General features: G+C 46.7%; 4 protein-coding genes across 11 annotated transcripts; 2 read left to right on the plus strand and 2 right to left on the minus strand.

The window, feature by feature from the left end:
* Positions 1-2,525: 2,525 nt before the first annotated feature.
* On the plus strand, positions 2,526-6,268 carry LOC112879644. Of its 7 annotated transcripts, none has more exons than XM_025943992.1 (13): positions 2,526-2,675; positions 3,064-3,141; positions 3,366-3,631; positions 3,703-3,777; positions 3,861-3,919; positions 3,998-4,133; positions 4,245-4,341; positions 4,433-4,499; positions 4,652-4,750; positions 4,911-5,000; positions 5,181-5,335; positions 5,492-5,593; positions 5,682-6,268. In XM_025943992.1, exons 3-13 carry the CDS (start codon positions 3,379-3,381, stop codon positions 5,812-5,814), a joined length of 1,266 nt encoding a protein of 421 aa, XP_025799777.1. In that variant the 5' UTR covers positions 2,526-2,675; positions 3,064-3,141; positions 3,366-3,378; the 3' UTR covers positions 5,815-6,268. The 7 variants fall into 7 exon arrangements, with proteins under 7 accessions (XP_025799777.1, XP_025799786.1, XP_025799816.1 ...); XM_025944001.1 differs by having other exon boundaries at positions 2,535-2,675; positions 3,053-3,141; XM_025944031.1 differs by lacking the exon at positions 2,526-2,675 and adding an exon at positions 2,713-2,839.
* Positions 6,269-6,861: 593 nt separating this feature from the next.
* Positions 6,862-9,947, minus strand: LOC112879681 (alcohol dehydrogenase-like 6). Its single transcript, XM_025944046.1, has 10 exons — positions 9,729-9,947; positions 9,480-9,616; positions 9,263-9,309; positions 8,843-9,165; positions 8,621-8,703; positions 8,461-8,536; positions 8,326-8,387; positions 7,915-8,010; positions 7,620-7,781; positions 6,862-7,291 (listed from the first exon to the last, which is right to left on the minus strand). The coding sequence occupies exons 1-10, from the start codon at positions 9,778-9,780 to the stop codon at positions 7,175-7,177; spliced, it is 1,155 nt and encodes a 384-aa protein (XP_025799831.1). The 5' UTR covers positions 9,781-9,947; the 3' UTR covers positions 6,862-7,174.
* A 607-nt stretch (positions 9,948-10,554) lies between these two features.
* Positions 10,555-15,486, minus strand: LOC112879635. Its single transcript, XM_025943981.1, has 10 exons — positions 15,287-15,486; positions 14,314-14,548; positions 14,037-14,123; positions 13,767-13,936; positions 13,276-13,418; positions 13,013-13,190; positions 12,311-12,908; positions 11,950-12,062; positions 11,628-11,871; positions 10,555-11,159 (listed from the first exon to the last, which is right to left on the minus strand). Exons 1-10 carry the CDS (start codon positions 15,484-15,486, stop codon positions 10,932-10,934), a joined length of 2,196 nt encoding a protein of 731 aa, XP_025799766.1. The 3' UTR covers positions 10,555-10,931.
* A 3,006-nt stretch (positions 15,487-18,492) lies between these two features.
* LOC112889500 (mitochondrial intermembrane space import and assembly protein 40 homolog) lies at positions 18,493-20,888 on the plus strand. Of its 2 annotated transcripts, none has more exons than XM_025956193.1 (4): positions 18,493-19,034; positions 19,698-19,732; positions 19,834-19,959; positions 20,372-20,888. In XM_025956193.1, exons 1-4 carry the CDS (start codon positions 19,022-19,024, stop codon positions 20,555-20,557), a joined length of 360 nt encoding a protein of 119 aa, XP_025811978.1. In that variant the 5' UTR covers positions 18,493-19,021; the 3' UTR covers positions 20,558-20,888. The 2 variants fall into 2 exon arrangements, with proteins under 2 accessions (XP_025811978.1, XP_025811969.1); XM_025956184.1 differs by having other exon boundaries at positions 18,493-18,758.
* Positions 20,889-21,127: the final 239 nt, after the last annotated feature.

The following is a 21,127-nucleotide window of genomic DNA, read 5'->3' on the forward strand; positions in this document are numbered from 1 at the left end:
TATAGTGTTCTAACCCGCTTCCTCCGCTATGGCGGCTCTGTTCCGCCGCCCGTGAGCGCCGATTCCGGCGGCGGTGGTGTCCACGAAGGACCCGCGCAGCCTGCACAGCCGTTTCCTCCCCCGCTACATCATGGGCTTCGGCGTCATCGACGGCGGCGGCGGCGCCGCGCCCACAATTGTGGCCTCCTTGTACGGGCCGGCGGTCCCGATGGTCGCCTGCGCGTCAGGCATCGGGGAACCGCGCTGGGCTCTCGTCGACACGAGCGAGCTCGACGGCCGCGGGGACAGCAGCATCTCTTTCGGCTCCGTGCTCTCGCTGCGCGGGCGCTTCTGTGTGGTGACGTCCGGAGGGGACGTTCTGGGCGTGGAGTTCCACCCGGTGCCCCGGCTGGTGTACGTGGCCAGGCAGAGGCAGACGACAACCGCCGCGCTTCCAGATAACGCACCTCCCTCCTCCTTCGACTTCTTTCTCGCCCCATCCAGCGGCGACCACCACCGTGCCGGTGCCGCCCCTCATGGTGCGCGCCAGAAGAGACCGTCGGGATGTCGAGGTGCTCGAGCCTCGAGGTGGACGTGGACCTGGTTCCTGCGAGCACCGTCGGCGTCACTCGGCACTGGCCGCGCGGTGCTCATCGGGTCAACCCGGGCGCTGTCCGTCTCCGCCGGGCTGTTCCCGTCCGTCGCCGCCGACGCAGTGTACTTCTGCACCGGAAGCAGGTCGATGAGCCTGCTGCTGTTTCGCGTCCTCCGCAATCCGTATGAACAAGTCGGCGGCGAGCACGCGGTGAGGTGTGGGCGTGTGGCGCACGGGGGGGAGTTCTCCGGCCCACTAGGCTGCACGCGCGCGTGCACGATCGGCCCAGATCAAGCGGGCCTGTTTACCTTCTGGCCCAGTTAAATGCAACGAGCTGCGGCACCCTGCGCCCGCCGGCAGGCCCGAGCAGACAAAAACGGCTCCGTTCCGGCCGCTCCAAACGCCGCTATCGGGCCGGCGGCTGGACGAGTAGGAACGGACCAGGGCCACCACGCCACGTGGGGCGCTGCGGCCGCTCCGGCGGTGGTGGCTACGGTGGAGGCCCGGCGATACGGTTCCCCTCCCATGGTTCCTGGGTGACGTCGACTGCACAACAGAGACTCCATCAGCAATCCTTTTTATTTCGACTTCTTTCCAGTTCAATCCAACAAACTTCTGCATCTGCATCCGCGGGACGTGCAGTGCAGTCGTAATCTCGGTGTCGCTCGCGTGCAGGCAACTCCTGTTGCGTTCCGGGCAGGCAACGTACGTGTACTCTCGTGTGGCCGCCGCTTTGATTGATGCTGGCATGCTGCTACTATACCTGCACACGTAGTAGTGCACGTTGGTTACTTGTCTTCGTTGCTCATTTATGCTGACAGCTACCCCCTTTTTCTTGACACGTTGGCATTACGCAGGCAGGAGGATCGCGATCCGAGTCTAGCGTTCGCTAAAAGAAAAGAAAAAGATCTCGCCGGGGCCTTGCAACAATGGCCAGCTACGTTCCTCTTCGAACCAAAACTCTGATCTGACGTGATCGATGCCGACAGGGAGCTAGTATATGTTACTACTTACCATATGGCCAAGTGCCCAAGTCAAGGTCAGAGCAGAAGCAGCTTCCACAGCTGATCATTCTGCTCTCACGTCCGATCCTAATCCCATACCGTGCCAGTTAATTCAGGCAGCAAATCTGATGCGGAATTTTTGCCGGCCGAATTGGTTAGTGGGGCGAGCGCCACTCCCACCTAACCGGGGATGGACTCCGCTGTCGCGAAAGCGATTTGCGGGGCATTCTGAGCCGGTGGACGTGCCGCAGCTTTCACTCTTCCTGGACCATCCGCCCATCGAACTCCCAGCGGGCTCGGGCGGTGTCGGCCGGCATCGTGCTGCCTGCCTGCCTCTGCCTCTTTCGGCGAGAGGCCCGGCCATCGCACGGTCAAGAAAGTTGTGGTTGTCCTCTACTCCATCCCATCCAGGATCGTTTTGGGCTTACTAACAAAAAAATCAAAACGATCTGCGATTTGAAATGGAGAGAATTCATTTTTGAATGTGCAAGCGCAACCGCGCGAAGTAGAATCCGTTTCGCTGATAAAGAAGTGAAGTAGATGAGCAAGTTTTGTCCACGGACAATGTGTGCTGCCGTCCGGTGTGTCGGCTCTCGTAGTCTCAACCTGATCTTGTCCTCGGGTCTCAAATCCATAAGCACACGCACATCAAAAGAGACACTGAAGGTACAATGAAAGAGGCAATTTGCCGTCTCCATCGAACACTCAAGACCCAGAAAGGCACACGACGTAAGTGTTGGAGGGGGAAAAAATGCAGATACGAAAAAAAGGCAGGGAGGGTTTTCGTCAACATTTTTTTTTGCGAGGAATTTTTCATCAACATTAGTGAGTTAATAATGGAGTTGTCGTAAGCGTTTATTCATCTTGTCGTGCCTGGCTATTCCATTCCATCTTCCATGGCGAGACACGGACCTTTAAATAGACACGTCATGGCTAGCAAGACCCCACCAATCCCTCTCTCTCTCTCTCTCTCTCTCTCTCTCTCTCTCTCTCTCTCCCCATTCAATCGGATTCTACTTTCCCAGATCCAAACTCATCCCGTCAAAATTGTTTACTAGAAGCATCAGCATCAAATCTGATATCTTGGCAAACACAAGGTAGGCTGATCTTATCCTTCCTCTGAATTTCTTTTCCTCTAAAACCACCGTGCAAGAGTGCGGACTTCCATTGCTTCTAGACTGATTGAACTAGTAAAAGAAACGTAAGTATCAGAATCATGCTACGCATCAGATGATGCACTACTACTGTAGCAACAGTACAGGTACATGCTTGTTAAATTTTAAGATAGCCTCAACTTGCTACTAGTGATTAGTCTCTCATCTTAGTTGGCTTCCAACGGGAACCGCCAAATTGTACATAAATTTGGCCAAGTCGCTCCCTCCTTTTGATGTTGGTTGGTCTGTCACAGGATAAACAATCTTCCTTTCGTCTTTCCACTCCACTACTTGCTTGCATAAACTTGAATCAATGGCAGTTGTTTTGCAGAGAGCAAGCAGAGTTCAAGCATCAGATTTTGATCTGGGTATTGCGCATTTGAGCAAGTGGCTGAAGGACGAACCAAAGGTAAGATTCTTGTAATTACCTTTCGTGTTCTTGTTGCAGTGTCTTCTCCCTTTCTTTTTGAAAGAGCAGTGACATCTCTTCAGGCTTTACCTTGGGATAATTTTCGATTCTTCGTCCTTACTGAATCCATAGTTTCATTTCACAAGTTCCTTGCTATGAACTCCTTGTTAGCTCTTCACGACATCTTCTTGCTGATGCTTCCTGCATCTGCATGGTTCTTGCAGATTGGAAGTATTCATGGGTTGTGGGGCATCCAAATGGAGGGATCCTGGTGTACGCCAGAGAAGACTGTCGAGTGTCGGTGAGGTGGTTGTCTTCCTCCCAGGTCTCAGGGTACCAAGAAACATAGACTTCTCACAGACACTCAGTGATCACCTGGGCAAGAGCGTAGTGGAGAGGCTGACAGCTCTGAGGGCAAGGGTTGTGGTAATGGCGACGCAGGAGTCAGCAACCGCCCTGAAGCCAAGGCGAAGGGTTGCGACGCGGCATGGTGAGTCGGGTCGTTGCAGCATCTGAAAAATGTCCAGAATTTTTGTTTTGACTGTAGTCTTTGGTTTTCAGGAGGGTCCAGCACTGCTAATCTCCTCCAGGCTCTAGAAGAGTACTTGCCGGCTCTGATAGGACTGGCAAAAGAAGGTGATTACCATAGCTATATTCCTCGAACTGCTGTTAGTTAGTACCTTTGCTGATTTATTGCGGTTCATGCATAAATATTGCAGGGAGTGAGCTCAGAAACAAATTGCAGTTTGTATGGGCTAACCAAGAAGATGTGGCAGAGGTAAGGACGAGTCCCCATCTATATGCATCTATGCAATTACTTCTGAAAGTTTCAGAGTGGTGTATTACTGAGCTGCAGGAGACAACCATGGTAGATCCTTGGTACGAGGTGCTGTCCGTGCTGCATTTGATGGCCATGGTGTGCTTCGTGCAGGCTAACACCCTCCTCCTTCCCAGGTCCTATGCTGACGGTCACGGACCGAGAGTTTCTGAAGGTTGGTATAGATCAGCATAAACATACACCTGAAACAACATCAGACTGCTGTTGACCTTCATTTTATACTGTGCACTGTGATGGCAACACAAACTCATGTGATCACGAGCAGAGAGCAGGCAAGCCACTGTTGATCTCTTCTTGAAGGCAGCTGGATATTTGGAATGTGCAATTCATCATGTACTTACACAGATACCACCTGAAAGAAGGTTCGATGGCAGAGGATCCGAGATTGTGAATATCATAAGCCCCAATTGCAATACATCTACTTAATTATGCTGTGTCATGTTTTAATTTCAGAAGAGAACTTCCAGTAGATCTAGCTGAGGGCAATCTTAAAGCACTTAGCTTGCAAGGTCTTAGTCAGGTGCTGAACAAAACTCTTATCACATATACCGTTTAAGTAGACATTCCAAAGTAGCTATAATGTTTAACATAATGCTATGTATGCTTTGATTGCAAGTAAATCTGGATATTCAGGGTTCAGCTGGAGCCATTAATCATCTTAAAATTCCACAGGGGGTTGATATGCAACTTGGGCTGGCAATCGATAACCCAAAGGCAACATTAGCAGTAAAAAGACGCTTAGCTTGCGAGATGGCCAAATGCTGGAAACAGGTATCTTTCTCAGGCCTAATGTCAAAGGCCAATGGATGCATAAATCTATTCTTTCGCATCATAGTCTCCCTTTTATTTGTGCTTTTAAATAATTTATTTGTGCTTTTAAGTAATTACTTAACAAACTTGTTCACCCCTATATCTCAACTATTGTCAACAGGTAAAGGACAGCATCCCAGAACTTCCTTCGTCAGATGGATGGGGGAAAAAGCATGCACTGTTTGTAAAGTGGAAATATGTCGAAGCGAAAGTATGTAATCAAGCCCTCTTTCTTTTTCCAATTATTTTCCAAATTGCATTTATGATTGACTATTAGCAACCTGTATTGATGTTCTGAGCAGCATGAAATCATTTCTCCACTACAAAATTATCTTCAACTCATCGTCTGTGTAAATCTAAATAATTTCATTCTGATTTTTCCCGTTGCCAGGCTGCTGCTTACTACTTCCATGGATTGATTCTTGACGAGGGAGAGACTGAGAAAGCCCAAGAGATGGCCATAGCTGCTCTACAGGCATCAGAAGAGTTCCTCAATGAGAGCAAAAGAGCTTCTGAGGCCTTCCACGCTGCTCCTCCAGCGTCAAGGTCATTTAGCAGTTCCCTTCTCTTGCTTCCTATGCTTGAGCACCTAAATTTGACTCCTAGAATACTTTATTTTTTAAAAAATAATGCTCCAAATCTACTATTGTGCCCTCTATATCAGTGAAATATTTAATGTATTTCGGTTACCATACTTTGCAGAAGCCCAGCTCCTTTTGGAACAACCAAATATCTCTTGGACATGATCTCAAAAGATGTACAAAGCAAGGTCCAGAGCTACCAGGACCTGTACACACAACAAAGGTAAGAATTAGACTCAAAGAATGAGGCAAAGAAATAGCTGTCACCCAATATGCTAATTCTGTTTTTTTTCTTTGTTGCATAAATTCAGAGCGTCAAACATAGGAGTCAGCAAGATCATCGCAACACCACCTCCATTGCCAGATTTTCCATTGGCCCTGAGCCCTGAAGACTATGAGCTTCCACAATTAGATCCATTGTGGAAGGGAGCAAACCAAAGATAAAGTTCACTGCCAACCCAGGGGCGGAGCTGCGTGGTGTCGTAGGGGTCGGCTGACCCCGACGATTTCCGCGAAATCTCTTATGTCCAACAATTTTTCACCATGTTGGACCCTGGTTAAACTTTGATAAGAACCTGGCTGACCTCATGGCATTTTGTTCTAGCTTCGCCCTTGCACCAACTTCAGGGCCTGTTAGTAAGCTTCTTCTAAAAGAACGGAACTCAAGGCCTACTGATAAAACAACAAAAGTTCTGGAGCGTTCCAAAAGGCTAGTACTAACAAAACCCAGGTGATTTTGGGAAGAGGAAATTGCTCTTACACCAGTGACCAGTTCAATGAATTTGTTGTCTAGTAAAGTCCAATTGTAACCTCAGGAACATTTAGTTATAAGACCTTACCGGTAATTCAAATGCTTTCCATCATTTTGGTGCTTAACTAAATTCCAGGTTGTATTTCATTTTGCCCACTTCTGCAGCATTTTTTTCAGTAAAGATAAAGATCCATAGCCTTTTCAATTTGAAAATGCGAGAAAAGCTAAAAAAACCCTATATCTACACAAGACACAAAGAATACAGTGAAGTCCCTTATGGTCCTCCAATATACGAATTCTGAGGCCCTGTTTGGATACGGCAGGGCTAAGCCCTGTCACATTGAATGTTTAGTTACTAATTAAAAGTATTAAATATAGATTAATGATAAAACTAATTGTATAACCCCTAGGCTAATTCGCGAGATGAATCTATTAAACCTAACTAATCCATGATTAGCACATGTTTACTGTAGCATCATATGGATTAATTAGACTTAATAGATTCATCTCGCAAATTAGCCCTAGACTTCCGCAATTAATTTTCTAATTAGCTCATGTTTAGTCCTCCTAATCGGCATCGAAATATACGATGTGACAAAGCTAAATTTTAATCCTTAGGATCCAAACACCCCCGAGTGTTTCAAAAATCAAGTAATCTGTCATATCAACAATTAATTTCACTTCGATTTTGTTATAATTCAATCTTACACAATGTTACAGCCTTACTGATTCAAGGATCCTTCAAACCTCAGATCATCAAAACAAGCTCAAGCAGAGGAACAATATTGGCTTGATGGCCTATACATGTTGCATGAAAACAGTACAGCTATTACAGGTTCCATCTCAGTAAGACAGGTTACAGGTACAATTTCTGAGAATGAAAATCAATGTGATTCTCTTGAGAGTGCTGTACTTGGATTTACAACACCAAAATTTTGACAACCAAAAAAGGCCAAAAAGAGTGAGCTCTGATGTGCTGTGAATAATAGAGCCACAAAGGTGATCAAGGGGAAAATAGCAGATATGTAGCAGTTGTTCAACCATGTCAGGCTGTCACTGTGACATGTGAATCACACATCGCAGGCACTTGTTTTCTAGCATCAGTTCGAGTGCACGGTTGATGTCACCGAATGGTATATCATGCGTGACTAGGCCATCAACTTGGATTTCCTGATAAGTGATGAGATATAATAGTTAGTACAGGCTTATGCTTCCTAAATCATTTTCAGCTAAAAGCATCCAACCCCCATACAAAGATGAAATAAAAAGAGTAAATTATTTTTCTGGCATTCAATCCCAGGTGTCACAGCAATGGATAGTTTTCTACTTTTCTTAAATCAGTTGTGTACACAAGGACCATCCATTATTTGAACATGTATATTGAAGAAAATTTTTCCATTTGCCTCTCCACCTCACATCACTCTGAAGAAGTGGCGATATACTATCATTATTTTTCTCCTTTTTAAACAGTTGTTTCTTGAGAAGTTTTCATAAGTACCTTGTCTGCATACTTATCCACCAATGAAGGTAGGTCAGATTTAGGTCTCCATCCTCCAAACAAAGATCCTTTCAGTGTCCTTCCAGAGAGAAGGAATGCATAATGAGCAGACACCTCTGGCTTTGCTTTTGGTACACCAAGAGTTACAGTTACTCCCCAACCCTGGCAAGTGGGAAATGCATATGAATAGACAGGAATAGAATATGTGAACTGTGATATTATGCAAACAAATGTGAGAAGAGAAACATAAGTGAACTGTGATATGTATGCAAAGAAATGTGAGAAGGGAAATTACATCAGAACACGATTGAAGCGCAGTGGAAACTACTCCGGTATCACCTACACATTCAAAGGAGTAATCTGCCCCTCCATCAGTCATCCTTTTGATTACCTGCAAACATGAAAGAACATTATACTTAAATCATTATTTTGCATAAGCTTCAGCCTAAATGGCACATGATTCGTGAAGCACATCGCTTTTAGGTTGTGCATTTGAAAACTTTAGCTTTGAAAACAATGTGCTGTCTTGAGTCTGAATGATAGTGCCTTTAGGGAATTTCTACAACAAGTTATTTTGCCCTGATTACATTGGTAGCTCATAGTCTGATTATAACTTAGCATTTTCTTCATGTAAGCAGTCAAGAAGAACAGCATAATCCCAAAAGGAGAGTAATGAGCCGGTGCCCAATTGTGTGCTGTAAAATACCTGCTGAACAGGCTCGCTCAATTCATTCGGATTAATAAAATCTGTGACGCCAAAAGCTCTCCCTGTACCATGAACGAAATAAGTAACACGAGGAGTGCTCATAGGAGAAGTGTATAACTTGACAGTGCAACATACCCTTTTCCTGCTTCTCAGGATTAGTATCGACTCCTATGATCTTGGATGCCCCCCGAAGCTTAGCAGCTTGAGCAACCTAACCCAGCAAACATAGGTCTTGTAACTCCGGTTCTTGATGTATGCTAATGAACTTATAATGGAAGCTTATGTGGATACTCACAGAAAGTCCTACAGTTCCAAGACCGAATATAACTACGCTTGAGCCCTCAGATACATCTGCAACATTCCAAGCTGCGCCAAGTCCTAGAGAACGGATCAATGAGGGGATGATCAGATAAATATGTGAGACCATTCAAGGTAACTAAGGCACCAATTCCTCCAACCAGAAAAATGAAACACAGCTACTCTCAGATCATCTGGAGTTCTGAGCCTCAGGATTTACCTGCAGACACACCGCAGCTCAGCAGGCACACCCTGTCCATTGGCACTGTCAGGCCGACCTTCACAGCACATCCTGAATGAACAACCGTGTACTCGCTGAAGCTTGACACTGCACAGTAGTGGTACACGGGTTTCCCCTTGATAGAAAAGCGTGTCTTCTGATCGCTGTGCATGACTCCCTTCCTCTCCAGGCCGAGCTTCTGGCACATGTTGCTCTTCCCCGAGATGCAGTGCTTGCAGCTCTTGCATTCCCCGATGAAGACGGTAAGCACGTGATCTCCCACTTGGAATTCGGTCACCCCTTCACCCACACTCTCTACCAGTCTAATGATCATAGGTGTTCAAATGTCAGTTTTACAAGCAATTCGCAAGGCTCAGCAGTATGGACTATGGAAGGAGTCAGGGAGATCAGGGAGCGCACCCGGATGCCTCGTGGCCGAAGATTCTGGGGAAGAGATCAGGTTGCGCCTGAATGATGGAATCGAAACAGAAAACAAATAATGAGATAAGCACATCCACATTCACAGAGATCGTGTGTCTCAGGCTCCCAGCAGAGGAAGGAAGATTAAGAGACTGGACATTTCAATCCACCCGTAGCTAGCAAACGCAACAGAAGCTGCTGCTGCCGTGGTGCGTACCTTGGACTGCCACGCGCTGACGTCGCTGCGGCAGACGGAGGTGGAGACGACCTTGACGCGGATCTCCAGGGGCCCCGGCGGGGCCACCTCCACCTCCTCCATCACCAGCGGCTGCTCCGGCCCCCACGCCACGGCCGCTGCGCGCAAGCCATCCAATTTTACGCCGCGCTACAAGCAGCTGGTATACAGAGCAAGGGCAATTGGGCAAAAACAAGTCGCCGCGAGAAGTCGGGCTGGGTGGGCGCGTACCTCGGCAGGTGATGGCGGCCGGAGGCGACGAAGATGCAGCCTCAGCGGCCATTCCGGCAGATCCTCGGCGGGGAGCGGCTCCTCTCCTGAGCGAGGTTGGTATGCAGACGGGAGAGGAGTCAAAGCACTCGCGCTTGCCGCTTGGCCTCCGTCGCAACTCCCCCCATTCGTTTTAGTGTGAGGGTAGCGCCCGCTCGGGAGAAGGGTTAGGTAGCAGAACTGCCCCTACCTACCACTGTTGGCACCCGCCAACGCTGCAAAAAGATGAATAAAAAGATGAGCTGGAAGAGGTGTTGATGCCTTTTTCAGAAGCAGGGCCACAGCGCGCGAACGGACAGATTTCCCAAGAAGAACGAGAGAGGATGCAAGCCAATTCCAGTATTTCACTCAACTACTGACTGTTCCCTCTGTTTTCAAATACACGAGCGTGTATATCAAAATTAAATAGCTTGTCGTAAGCGTCATAGGTTTTAAAAGAGAGGATAGAGCAGGACTTCTTTCACTCCAGGGCCCATTGGGACGCCTCAGTTCTGTATAGAACAGCACTTCTTCACTTCAGTATGGGGGTGCATCAGTTCTGTGCAGAATACATCCTTACCGGGTCTAACTCTAGATGCCACTACCTTTCCAACAGGGCAGAGGTGCTTGTTAGCACGTCATACGTGCGCCCTCTACGCGCACGACGCGGGCTCCGCTCGCCGCACTCGTGCACGACGCGGGCTCCGCTCGCGTCGTGCGGCTCGCTCCCTCCAACGCTCGCTCTCCTGTAAATCAGCTAGGCAGTAGGAGGCTCCGGCCTTGTTGTTGTTGTATAAAACCCAATGCCTGAGATCAAAAGTAGACATGGTTGATCCAATTCCTCTCTACAGTGCTGAACACAGTAATATGATCAACCACCGCAGTCCAAATTGTTCAATGGAGGTTAACCAATTAATCAGAGCTCGAGAACCTTATCATGCTAACTTCACAGAATGTCTTACAATCAAGAGGGGGGGGGGGGGGGGGGGGGCTCCGAACATGCTTTTTACAACTGTACGTCCACGGCAATGCCTCTGTACGTTGGTTATCTCGGTTAATCGGTAGCAGTTTGACTATGATGATGATTCCGAGCAATCAGGATTAAAATCTGGACAGGTTAGCTGGTCAGGTTGAAACAGGAAACGGAAATTTTGTGGACTCCTTTTCCCGTTCGAGAGCCCGTGGTCACCTCTTTTTCTTCGTTTCGTTAGGTCCGATCATCTGCACAGGTGCAGCTGGAATGCGGGCCCACCACTCCTTAATTCGCCTGCGGAACTTCTCAGTGTTCTGTTTCCTTAGTGGCATCTCCCTCGTGTACAACTCCAGGGCTACCATAAGTATCAGATGCCTGGAAGGTACGACGACAAGAAATGTAGTTGCGGCAATAAGAACCGCTGCGACCACTTCAGTGGCCTGCATGGGCAAAAGATAGACATTAGCATTTGCCGAACTGGAAATCTCATGTACAGAAGACTTGCTTTATAATTCTCCGCAATAAATCATATGTAATATTGCAAAGGCAATTCATGTTGGGCTAGAGCTTCAGAACCAAAGATCTGAAAAGTTCTAAACAATGTTTCATCACCAAGTTGTCTGAGCTTGTAAAACAAATATTGGATTAGGCATGTCAAGAGATTGTTTATGGTAGGTATATATATTGATGTGCAAGGAGTTTGCTAGCTTGTGTGCCAAAATGGACTAAGGTCCTGTTTGTTTCAGGGAGTCTCGATTCTCGATTCTGGGAGTCATCCGACTTTTGGATTTTCTAAAATCGAGCCTTCAAAATTCAAAATAAGCTGAAACAAACAGGGCCTAATAACCTGGTTCCTACCAGGATATGGGAAGCCAAACATGTCAAAAAGCAAAGATCCAAAGACAAACCTTAGGAACAGAGGCAAACAAGACAGATCTGAACTTTAGAAGAGCAATATTTACAGCCTGTAGAGAATCTTCTAACTTGGATATAGCCTCCTGCAATGTCAAGATTTGCTCAACAGCATTTTTACTTGGAGGAGGTTTTACTTCAAGCACTTCCAACAGTTTTCCGTCCCCAATATACTTATGCCAAAGCATGAGAACAGCAAAAGTTAAGAAAACAAAGGGCACGACGTAACTGACAAGACCCCTGTGAAACCAAAAGCGAAAAGTTAAATTAATGTGTATAAGCATACTTGATAAGATCTGACGACCACAATGAAATTACCTTTGAATAACATACAATATAAAAGCTAAGAAAAGAAGTGATTTCAAAGGATCTTCCCACTGACTCAGAGAGTAAACAATCTTTCCTACTTGAATGAAAGGGAAGAGTAACTCCTGCAATATAATGTGATCCGTCAGAATGCAAATCATCGTTTGACAAACAGGCTTGGCAATGTGAAAAGGCAAGGAATTCCATCAAAGAACTAAGATGAAGTATAAAAGTATTTCCTCCAAATCAACATGTTTTATAATTGAATCCTCAGCAACAAAGAAGCTTACTTCCTTCCCATTGCATGTGTCGAAAATGCAAATATTAAGATGATCAAGCCAGGTAGAAATTAAAACTAATTTATAGTACACACCTGCATGACAGCAAGATTTGCATCAATGCCTTCCACCTTTACTTGGTCTACTGTAGCACGTGCTGACTCTATTCTCTCAGAGTAACAAATCGACTCTTTCAGAGCAGCCTCCAGAGATTTTGTTACACCAAAGCAAACAGCACAAAAGCTTATTTCCTTTTCAGTTTCATCTTTTCTCTTCAGCAGAAGAAACCCCATTCTAGAGAGAGCATACAAGGAAAATGGTACAGAATGGTTCTCTGACATTTTATCAACTGCAGAATCAGTTGCTAAATGGCTCAGTGAAGAGTCCAAGAGTTGGAAGTAGTTATTATACAGCGCTTCTAAGACCATGTCTCCTTTTGGAAGCTTTTCTGCCAAGCTAAAAGTAAGTGTTGTTTTGAAGTGGGAAGGAGCAATATGAAAAGCTTCTTTGACAGCAGAGTATCTCAAGATGCCCAGGATAGCTTTTGAGAGTGCTTCTGCTCTCTGAACATCTCCAAGATTGAACTTCCTGATAAATCTGTTCACCTGCAATACTTCACGGGTGATTGCTAACCAATAGTCTCTTCGCGAAGGACCTCCTAATTCAGGGAAATCAAAATAAATTGGTTCTGTCCTGTAAAATAAAGTGTTGTTAGTTTTGAAGGCAACCCACCGAATGATAACTGCAGAGTCCAAGAAAATGGGTATTGGAGAATGCTTCACCCTTTCAATACTTACAAAATGCTTGATTTGTACATCACTGCTTTATCAAAGAGGCGTACACCCAGTGGTCCAGTCAAATCACGCTTAATTACTTGATTTGAATCCGTAGCTAAGTCATATTTAACAATATTATCACCATAACCCACTCTGATACTCTGAAAATAAAGAGCATGTGTTGTGAGGACCAATCTTCCTGCCAAAGAACGAAAATATTAATGGCTCTCCAAAGTGAAGCATGCCTGTCAAGTGACAAATTGTATGGCAATTAATCAATTCACCTGGCCATGCTGATATCCCGATATGTTGCAGTACAGGATGAATAGGCTTGTCTCCATCAATAGCTAATATACACTCTCCAGCATCAAGATGAAAACTCGAAGCAAGTGGAGATTGCATGATACCTTTCACGGACCTCAGTTCCCTACAAATAACAGCGATAATGCTCTTAGTACCTCTTATTGGATCAATCATAGCATCATGCACTATTAAAGATCCACAGCCCCTAATCTCCTCTTTTGCTCTATCAAATAAATATCCTGAATTCGAGATCCAAGTGCACCCATCAGAACCTAAGCACAGTACTACAATAATGAAATGTTCTTTCGCAACTTCAGGCACAAAGAGGGTTAACTAGGTATATTTTCTTACCTGGAATCATCATTTCAATCATGAGGATTTCAGATGCTTATATATAAACACAATACATGCATTAACCAAAGACAGGTAAGACATCTTGAAATTTCAACAATTTAAGAAGTTTATTCATTACCTGTCTAAACTCCTGAGATATTTGTCATAAACAAGAAAGTGTAATCGGCCTCCAGATGAGCTTGTAAGTGCATCAAACAGATTGTGGACAGTAACCAAGTCAGCTATTATTGGGCATGAAGGTGCTATTTGTGCAAAAGCATTTAGCCCAACTGTCTTCTTGTCATCAACCTAAAAATGAACACCAGTAGATTATCATTTGTATTGCCACAGAACAAATAGTTGCGAGTACAGAAAAAAAGAGACAGATGCAGATTCAAAAAGAACTAACTTGAACAGCCAATCTTGTGGAATTTGCATAAAAAATTGATCCCTCATCCACATCTTCAATCTCAAGGGAATCACGCACAGTAGAACCCTGACCATCACAAAAGTAAGAGAGAATAAAAAAATTCATCAAGTAAATTAGAACACTGAAAACTATCTAAGGAAAACGAAGATATAATCATGAATTTATTAATTTATTTTGCTTTCAAAGGTATCCATATGATGCATAGGCACCGAAAAATGGTTGCTAACAAAAGAATGGAGCCTTGAAGATTTCTCACATTTTCTACTGATGCATCCTCAGAGCCTGGGGTTTCCCATGCAAGCATCATATCAAACATCAAGCGGCGAAGATTCTTATCAGCCAAATAGTCTGGACGTGTAGTAACTTCATGAAGAGCTTTGTGGCAGCAATACTCTAACAGCTCTCTTGCATATGTATTGGGCTCATTACAATTATGTGGGAAATCAGTCTCAAAGCTTTGCCGTAAGTTTTCAGTTGAAAGAGCAAGAATCCTGAAATAGTTAAAGTTAGGAAACTAAGCACGTCACTTCATACTGAGCTATTTGACAGGATCTGGAAAAAGAACTCGTCAACAACAACATTATGGTTAAATGTGAACTTGAGGAGATATAGGATCACACGCTGTTTTAAATATTAGTGTTAATTATTACATCCATCATAGCATATAATTTGGTTTATTAAAAGATGGATTCACCTTTAGTTGATCTAATTGTGGCTACTTTGTGTTGCTTGCTACCCCCATTTACAATATGCCCAAACTTAGTGAGATACACCGTGTAGAAGTTAAGTGTGAACTCTGGCAAAAGTATTGAAATTGAAGCGTGAAGTACACATGTGCAGCAATAGATACTGCCACTCTTATTAGATTGCTGTAAGGGCTAATTCAAAATGACTGGTTGCAACTATGTTGTGTGCTCCATTCCTTTCACTAATTCACCAGAAGAATAAACCTTGCCAGAGGAGCAATATATCAAATTAAATCCTCTAAGGAGCAAATGTCCACCAGGGTCCTATGTAGTTCTAGTACCAGTTCAAGTTTGGGGACAAAAGCAACCTCCTGCATTTGGGCGTAGTTCTAGTGCGATCCTGCGGAATTGTGGTAGCTACCCCAATCAGGATCACAAAAATCGTCCGTGCGTAGCCTTGAGTAATCAGTCGGTGGGTAGCTAAGATCAACCTTCTATCCCAACCCGTAGCGGAGTAGATTCGCCACGAGCGGATACGCGTACCTCGAGCAGCGGGAGACGACGGAGTTGGCGATGGAGGAGAGCTGCGGGATGCTTTCCTCGCCGCCCCCCTCGCCGTCGATGGCCGCGGCGGCGGCGGCGGAGGCGAGGAAAGCGGCCGCCGCCGCCCCCCGGCGCTGGGCGAGGCGGGCGAGGAAGGTGCGGATGGGCTTCTCCCGCACCCACGCCTCCACGATCCCCATGCCGGCCGCTGCTGTCGGCTCTCCTGGTCTCCCCCCTTGCTTGCTTGGACTGGAAGCCTCGCGTCCGTGCCTTCGTTTACGCTGACAAGCGCAAGAGGCAACTCGGCGTCTCCGCCTCCGCCGCGCCGTAACGGCACAGTGCACTTCGCGTGCTTGCGGCTTCGAGTCGAGCACGGGCTTCGCCGCCCTCCGGCTCCACACGGAAGCAGAACCGCCAGCAGGTGCGGTCGACGCTTGGATGGATGGCCAGTCGGATCCTGGCTTATCTCATTATCTGATGCTTCCACCGACCACCGTGCACGCTGGTCTTCCTGTAATCCTGCTGGATTAGGACGCCTTTCCACAGATAAAAAAAGTCAGTTAAAGCCTTTAAAAGTCGTGTTGCTGTTCTGATAGACATCTGATCTGACGCTGCTGCTGTCAAATAGCAGAGATACGGCCATTACGCATTAGGCTATCTCCAGCGGCGTCGGGTAAACGATTCTGTTCGCTAAAAGGAGGAGGAGCGCTGCGTCCCCTACAGACAAAGGCAGGAGCGGCGTCCTCCATCCCGCGCAGGGAGGGAGTGCTGCGGGGCGCAGGCGCGGCGGGCGGGGGAGGCGCGCGGCGGTGCGGCAGGGGAGCCGCGCGGCGGCGGGCGGGGGAGGCGCGGGGCCGGCAGGGGAGGCGCGCGGCGGCGGGCGGGGGAGGCGCGCAGCGGGCGGGGGAGGCGCGCGGCGGTGCGGCAGGGGAGGCGCGCGGCGGCGGGCGGGGGAGGCGCAGGGCGGCGGGCGGGGGAGGCGGAAGGCCGGAGGGGCGCGGAGGGGAAGGGGCGGCGGAGGCGGAAGGCCGGAGGGGCGCGGAGGGGAAGGGGCGGCGGGGCGGCGGGCCGGAGGGGAAGGGGCGGAGGGGAAGGGGCGGCGGGGGAGGCGCGGGGCGGCGTGGCAGGGGGGCGCGCGGCGGCGGGGAGGCGCGGGGCGGCGCGGCAGGGGGGGCGCGGGGCGGCAGGGGAGGCGGGGCGGCGGCGAGCAGGGGAGGCGCGGGGCCGGAGGGGAAGGGGCGACGCGGCGGCGGGGGAGGCGCGGGGCGGCGCGGCAGGGGAGGCGGGGCGGCGGTGGGCAGGGGAGGCGCGGGGCCGGAGGGGAAGGGGCGGAGGGGAAGGGGCGGCGCGGCGGCGGGGGAGGCGCGGGGCGGCAGGGGAGGCGGGGCGGCGGCGGGCAGGGGAGGCGCGGGGGCGGAGGGGAAGGGGCGGCGGAGGCGGAGGGCCGGAGGGGCGCGGAGGGGAAGGGGCGGCGGGGCGGCGGGCCGGAGGGGAAGGGCAGGGGCGGGGGCAGAAGGGCCGGCGGGGCGGCGGAGGCAGAGGGGCGCGGGAGGAGGGGCGGCTGGGAAACGGTAGTTGGAGGAAATATAGAAAAAAATTGAGATTGTGGGGTATAGAGGATGGAAATAGAGGATGTTGTTGGAGTTAAATTTGGTATAGAGTATGAAGTTGATTTGGAGGAAAAGGATAGGGGATGAGATTTAGAGGACGTCGCTGGAGATAGCTTTAGTTGCAGGATTTCAATATAATTCATATTTCTGTACGTACTAGAAAGGCGCGCGGGCGCAGAGCCCGTATTCGGTGTTGCTGAATTGCAGTTGATACATAATTTAGATCAAGCAAAGAGTAATAATTATTATATATGTAGTTGTCATAATCAGCAATCCAACTTTGTATTTGGTATATATTTTAGACTATTATCATAACGCTACTATTTAAGATCCTGTTTGGTTCTGGAGGGCTAAAGTTAAGCCCCGTCACGTCAAAAAGAATCTTCTCATTAAATAAAATATGTTTACTAATTTTTTTCACAGATGGATGCTAATTCGCGAGACGAATTTAATGAGTATAATTTATTTATAAGAATTTAAGATTTTCTTTGTAAATTTCTCTGAAAAGGTTGGACTGCGAGTTGATTCTAAGAAAAGTTGTAGACTTTTTCGTAAAATTTTCTGAGAGAGGAGGCCGAACTACCGGTAGATTTCTCTAAAGTTCGAGATTTTTTTTTGCAAAATTACTGGTACGCACGATCTGGACCGGCCGCCCGGCCGTCTGAAATTATCCGTGACGTGGCCACTCTCTCTTACACCTTTTGGTGCGGAAATCATATACAGAGATTGCAACACGAGCGTTGATGGAACATTCAAAAGAAATATGCGTACAAAGCGAAAAGAACAAAACAGATCCATATTCACTTGACCAGCTTTATGGACTGTTTTCTGTTTGGATTGTGTCCTCAAAAATTTGGTTTTCACTCCATGACCTCTTCTCGAACAGCTCCATCTTTTATATGAAGTTGTCGCCACTAATAACATGTGTTACATCTCGAGCAAGAAGAAACGAAACCGGAAATGCACAAGTACATTGAAGAAGTGGCGAGGTGCGTGTGTGTGCGTGGGCGGTGGGAGGATGAGACTCATGGGTCCAACACAGGATGAGATTTTATTCAAAACCTTCTAGTGAAAGCAGTAATTGTCGAAAAGAGATGGCTGAGTATACGTGGCTATGTATATACTTGTACGATCCATAACAGCACCCCCACCTGTACGATCAAAGGAGCCAGGGAAAATATGTGGCTATGTATATACTTGTTGCTCTGGGTGGCTGAGTGTGGGTGAATAAATACAAAAGGAAGTAAAAGATTAAAAAAATTAAAACCGAAGGAGCAAGTAAAATAGTTTAATTTGCTACCTAAAAATTAAACGAAAAAATATACTAAAGAAAACAAGATCATAAGAAAAATAAATAGTTGTGTAGCTTTTTAAAGACGAATTAGTTATACAGCTATAACGGAAAAAAGAGAAAGAAATAGGAAAACTGATTTAGGCAGCCCATCACGTTATATGGGCCGAGGGTGGATTCTAGTAGACAAAAAAAACTTAACGAGCATGCTACTTTTGTAGGCCCTGAAACGAGGTCCAACTTTCTTCCAGCCCACACGACCCGCCGCCCGCAAAGTCTCCAACTCGTCAACTCGAACGCCAAGTTCTACACGCCCCCACTCGCTAGTCGCTCCAAGACTTCCCCGTCCCCCAGCGCCTACTCCGGCACTCCGGCAGACATCTGTTCACCTTCGCCGCCTCCATCAAACGAACACCAAATTTGCAACCGGTACAGCCTCCTCACTGCCTCTCCCGCCGCATGGACCGAGACGGCAGCCGTGCTGCCACCGGAGAAGGGCCACCGGCGGCGGCAGCCGGGCCGACCCCATCTCGCCCACCGCCCTCCCCGGGCATTGAGGCATTGGCCGCAGGTGATTCTGTTTCTGTTCCTACCTCTTGTGATTCCCCACTTTCTTATCCTTTCGCTCCCGAATATGTTTACTTGTTTCCTATCCAAAGAATCAGATGCCCGGTGCATTGCGTCTCTCCTAGATTCATCATCCATAACTCCAGTTTAAATGTAATTTAGTGCGGTATGGGTATCAGGTCATTGTAGCACTGCATTGAGCCATCCCAAAATGCAATCCTTGGGGACAAGGCTATGGAACTGTGCCTTACGGCATGAGATTTGTCCATGAGCTGCCTAGGTAGCTCCTTCTACCTCTCTCACGGCTTTTCAATCCTTTGCTACATAATTGTTTGCTGATGTTTTGTTAAGAAATTCACATTATCGGTCATCAAACTTGAATACATGATACATGTAGCTTTACACTTATTCGTGGCATCTAACTAGCCTAATCACATGAACACCTAATTACATGAATGCATCAATACTTAATTTAACCGACCCCTGCTCATACTTATTCTTATGGGAGTTGTTTTGCTCCATGGATGAGCTGTGACGTATTATCCTTTAATTTTATGTGCTAGTTGAAACAGGAATTACGCATTATTACTAAAACCAATAAAACAAATAGATGGTTTATTCAGCATAGTTGTCTTATATGTTGTAACATGAGACAATTTTCAGTGAGTTCCACAGGTAGATTCACTGAAGAACAGTCAGTCCTGTGCTCAGTAGTTTGAGTTTATTTTGAGTTCTGGACTCAGGAAAAAAATCCGAGTAAGGGTAATGAAAACTGCTCAATCCCTTCATGTTCTTTTTAGATAAAGGAATAACATTATCCCGGACAATGTATCAGCCAAGGTTATCCCTTCATAATTGTGAACCTGCATAGAATATTTTACTTGGCTTGGACATTTGGAGTGTGCAATAGCATTTATAGCACTAATTCATATTTTAAATGCAGAAGCTTTGGCTTTTGATGGAGAAAGCAATGAGGAGGTAAGAACTCTTATCTTGATTTTAGGTAGATGTGCGCGCGGACATCTTTAGAAAATATGGAGACAAAACTGTATTTGAAATTGTTTCATTTGCCTTTGCAGTCAATTGATGTCACAGTGGAGAAAGCTCTGGAGTGCCCATGTTTAGATGACTTGAAAAGAGGTCCTTGTGGAAGCCAATTTATTGATGCATTTTCATGCTATCTCAAGAGTACCAAAGAAGAGAAGGTTGAATTTAGTAAATTTCAGAAACCTTTCTGACTTACACAGGGTGAAAGTCGTAGATGAAATCTTAGTAATTCTGCATTTTTAGTAAGCTGCTTGTTGTCTATACTTGTCAAAAGAATTTGTTGTTCAAGTTCTGATATCCTAGTTACTGTTGATTGATGCTACATTGCAAAAATCTTTTGAAGCTGATTCTCTTATGTGAAAGATTTCTCGATTAGTGATATTGATTTAACTTTACTGAAAGGGGAGCTTGTTGTATTTTTACTTCCATCATCTACAAAACTTGTATAATTTTATTACTAGGCTTACTCTCGGATCCAAATTGTGGATGGCTATCCACTTCTTGTTGTAGCTGTTCATTTCTGCCAGATTTCTCCTTAATAGAAACGACTTGCTTGTTCTTGCTCTGCAGGGATCAGACTGTGTCGACCCCTTCATTGCCTTACAGAACTGCATCGGAGAAAACAAAGAGGCATTCATCAAGGAGATTCTAGAAGAAGAGGAAAATGACGAAGAAGCTGAGAAGTCTAACCTCAAAGTTCTGCCTCCGGCATGGTCCAGAGAACCAAAATCAAAGACACGAGGTCATTCGAAATAGGAGGGGTACTCTTAAGCAAAGTAACATTCCCATAGTCTGAGAGACTTTTCGCCACAGTTTTTCTGCAGAAGTTCTCCAATTTGGTCAGTTTCAGGGAAACCAGAGCAAGTGATCTCGTATCATACACGGAAGAAATCGGAGCAGATTAGCCTAAATATTACACGCGTCAAATATAATGACATATTGTATTACGTCGGAATCATTGTCTGACAATCTTATATTACCCTGATGGATTGTATCATCTGAAGACCAGATGAAAATGTTTCTCCTTGAGATAATGGACCTTTTATTGAACAAGCAGATTCCTACCGTTGTGGTTTTATCACATCGACGCTACATGTTGTTGCATTTACAAATGGTTGGCGCATTAATGGTACATGCTGTTACATTAACGTTCATACTGTTGGATCGGATCAATCTGCATGTACTGAAGAATATGTGGCAATCAATCTGAACTGTGTCTTCACAATAGACGGATCGGTCCAGTTTTGGGCCTCAGGCACAGGGCCCAGTCCTCGTCAGAGCTCTTGCGCAGGTGGCCCCCCACACCGCGCGCGGGTCAAGTCAGAC

The sequence above is a fragment of the Panicum hallii genome, chromosome 1, assembly GCF_002211085.1.
Source record: "Panicum hallii strain FIL2 chromosome 1, PHallii_v3.1, whole genome shotgun sequence".
In the NCBI taxonomy this organism is placed as follows: Eukaryota; Viridiplantae; Streptophyta; class Magnoliopsida; order Poales; family Poaceae; genus Panicum; species Panicum hallii.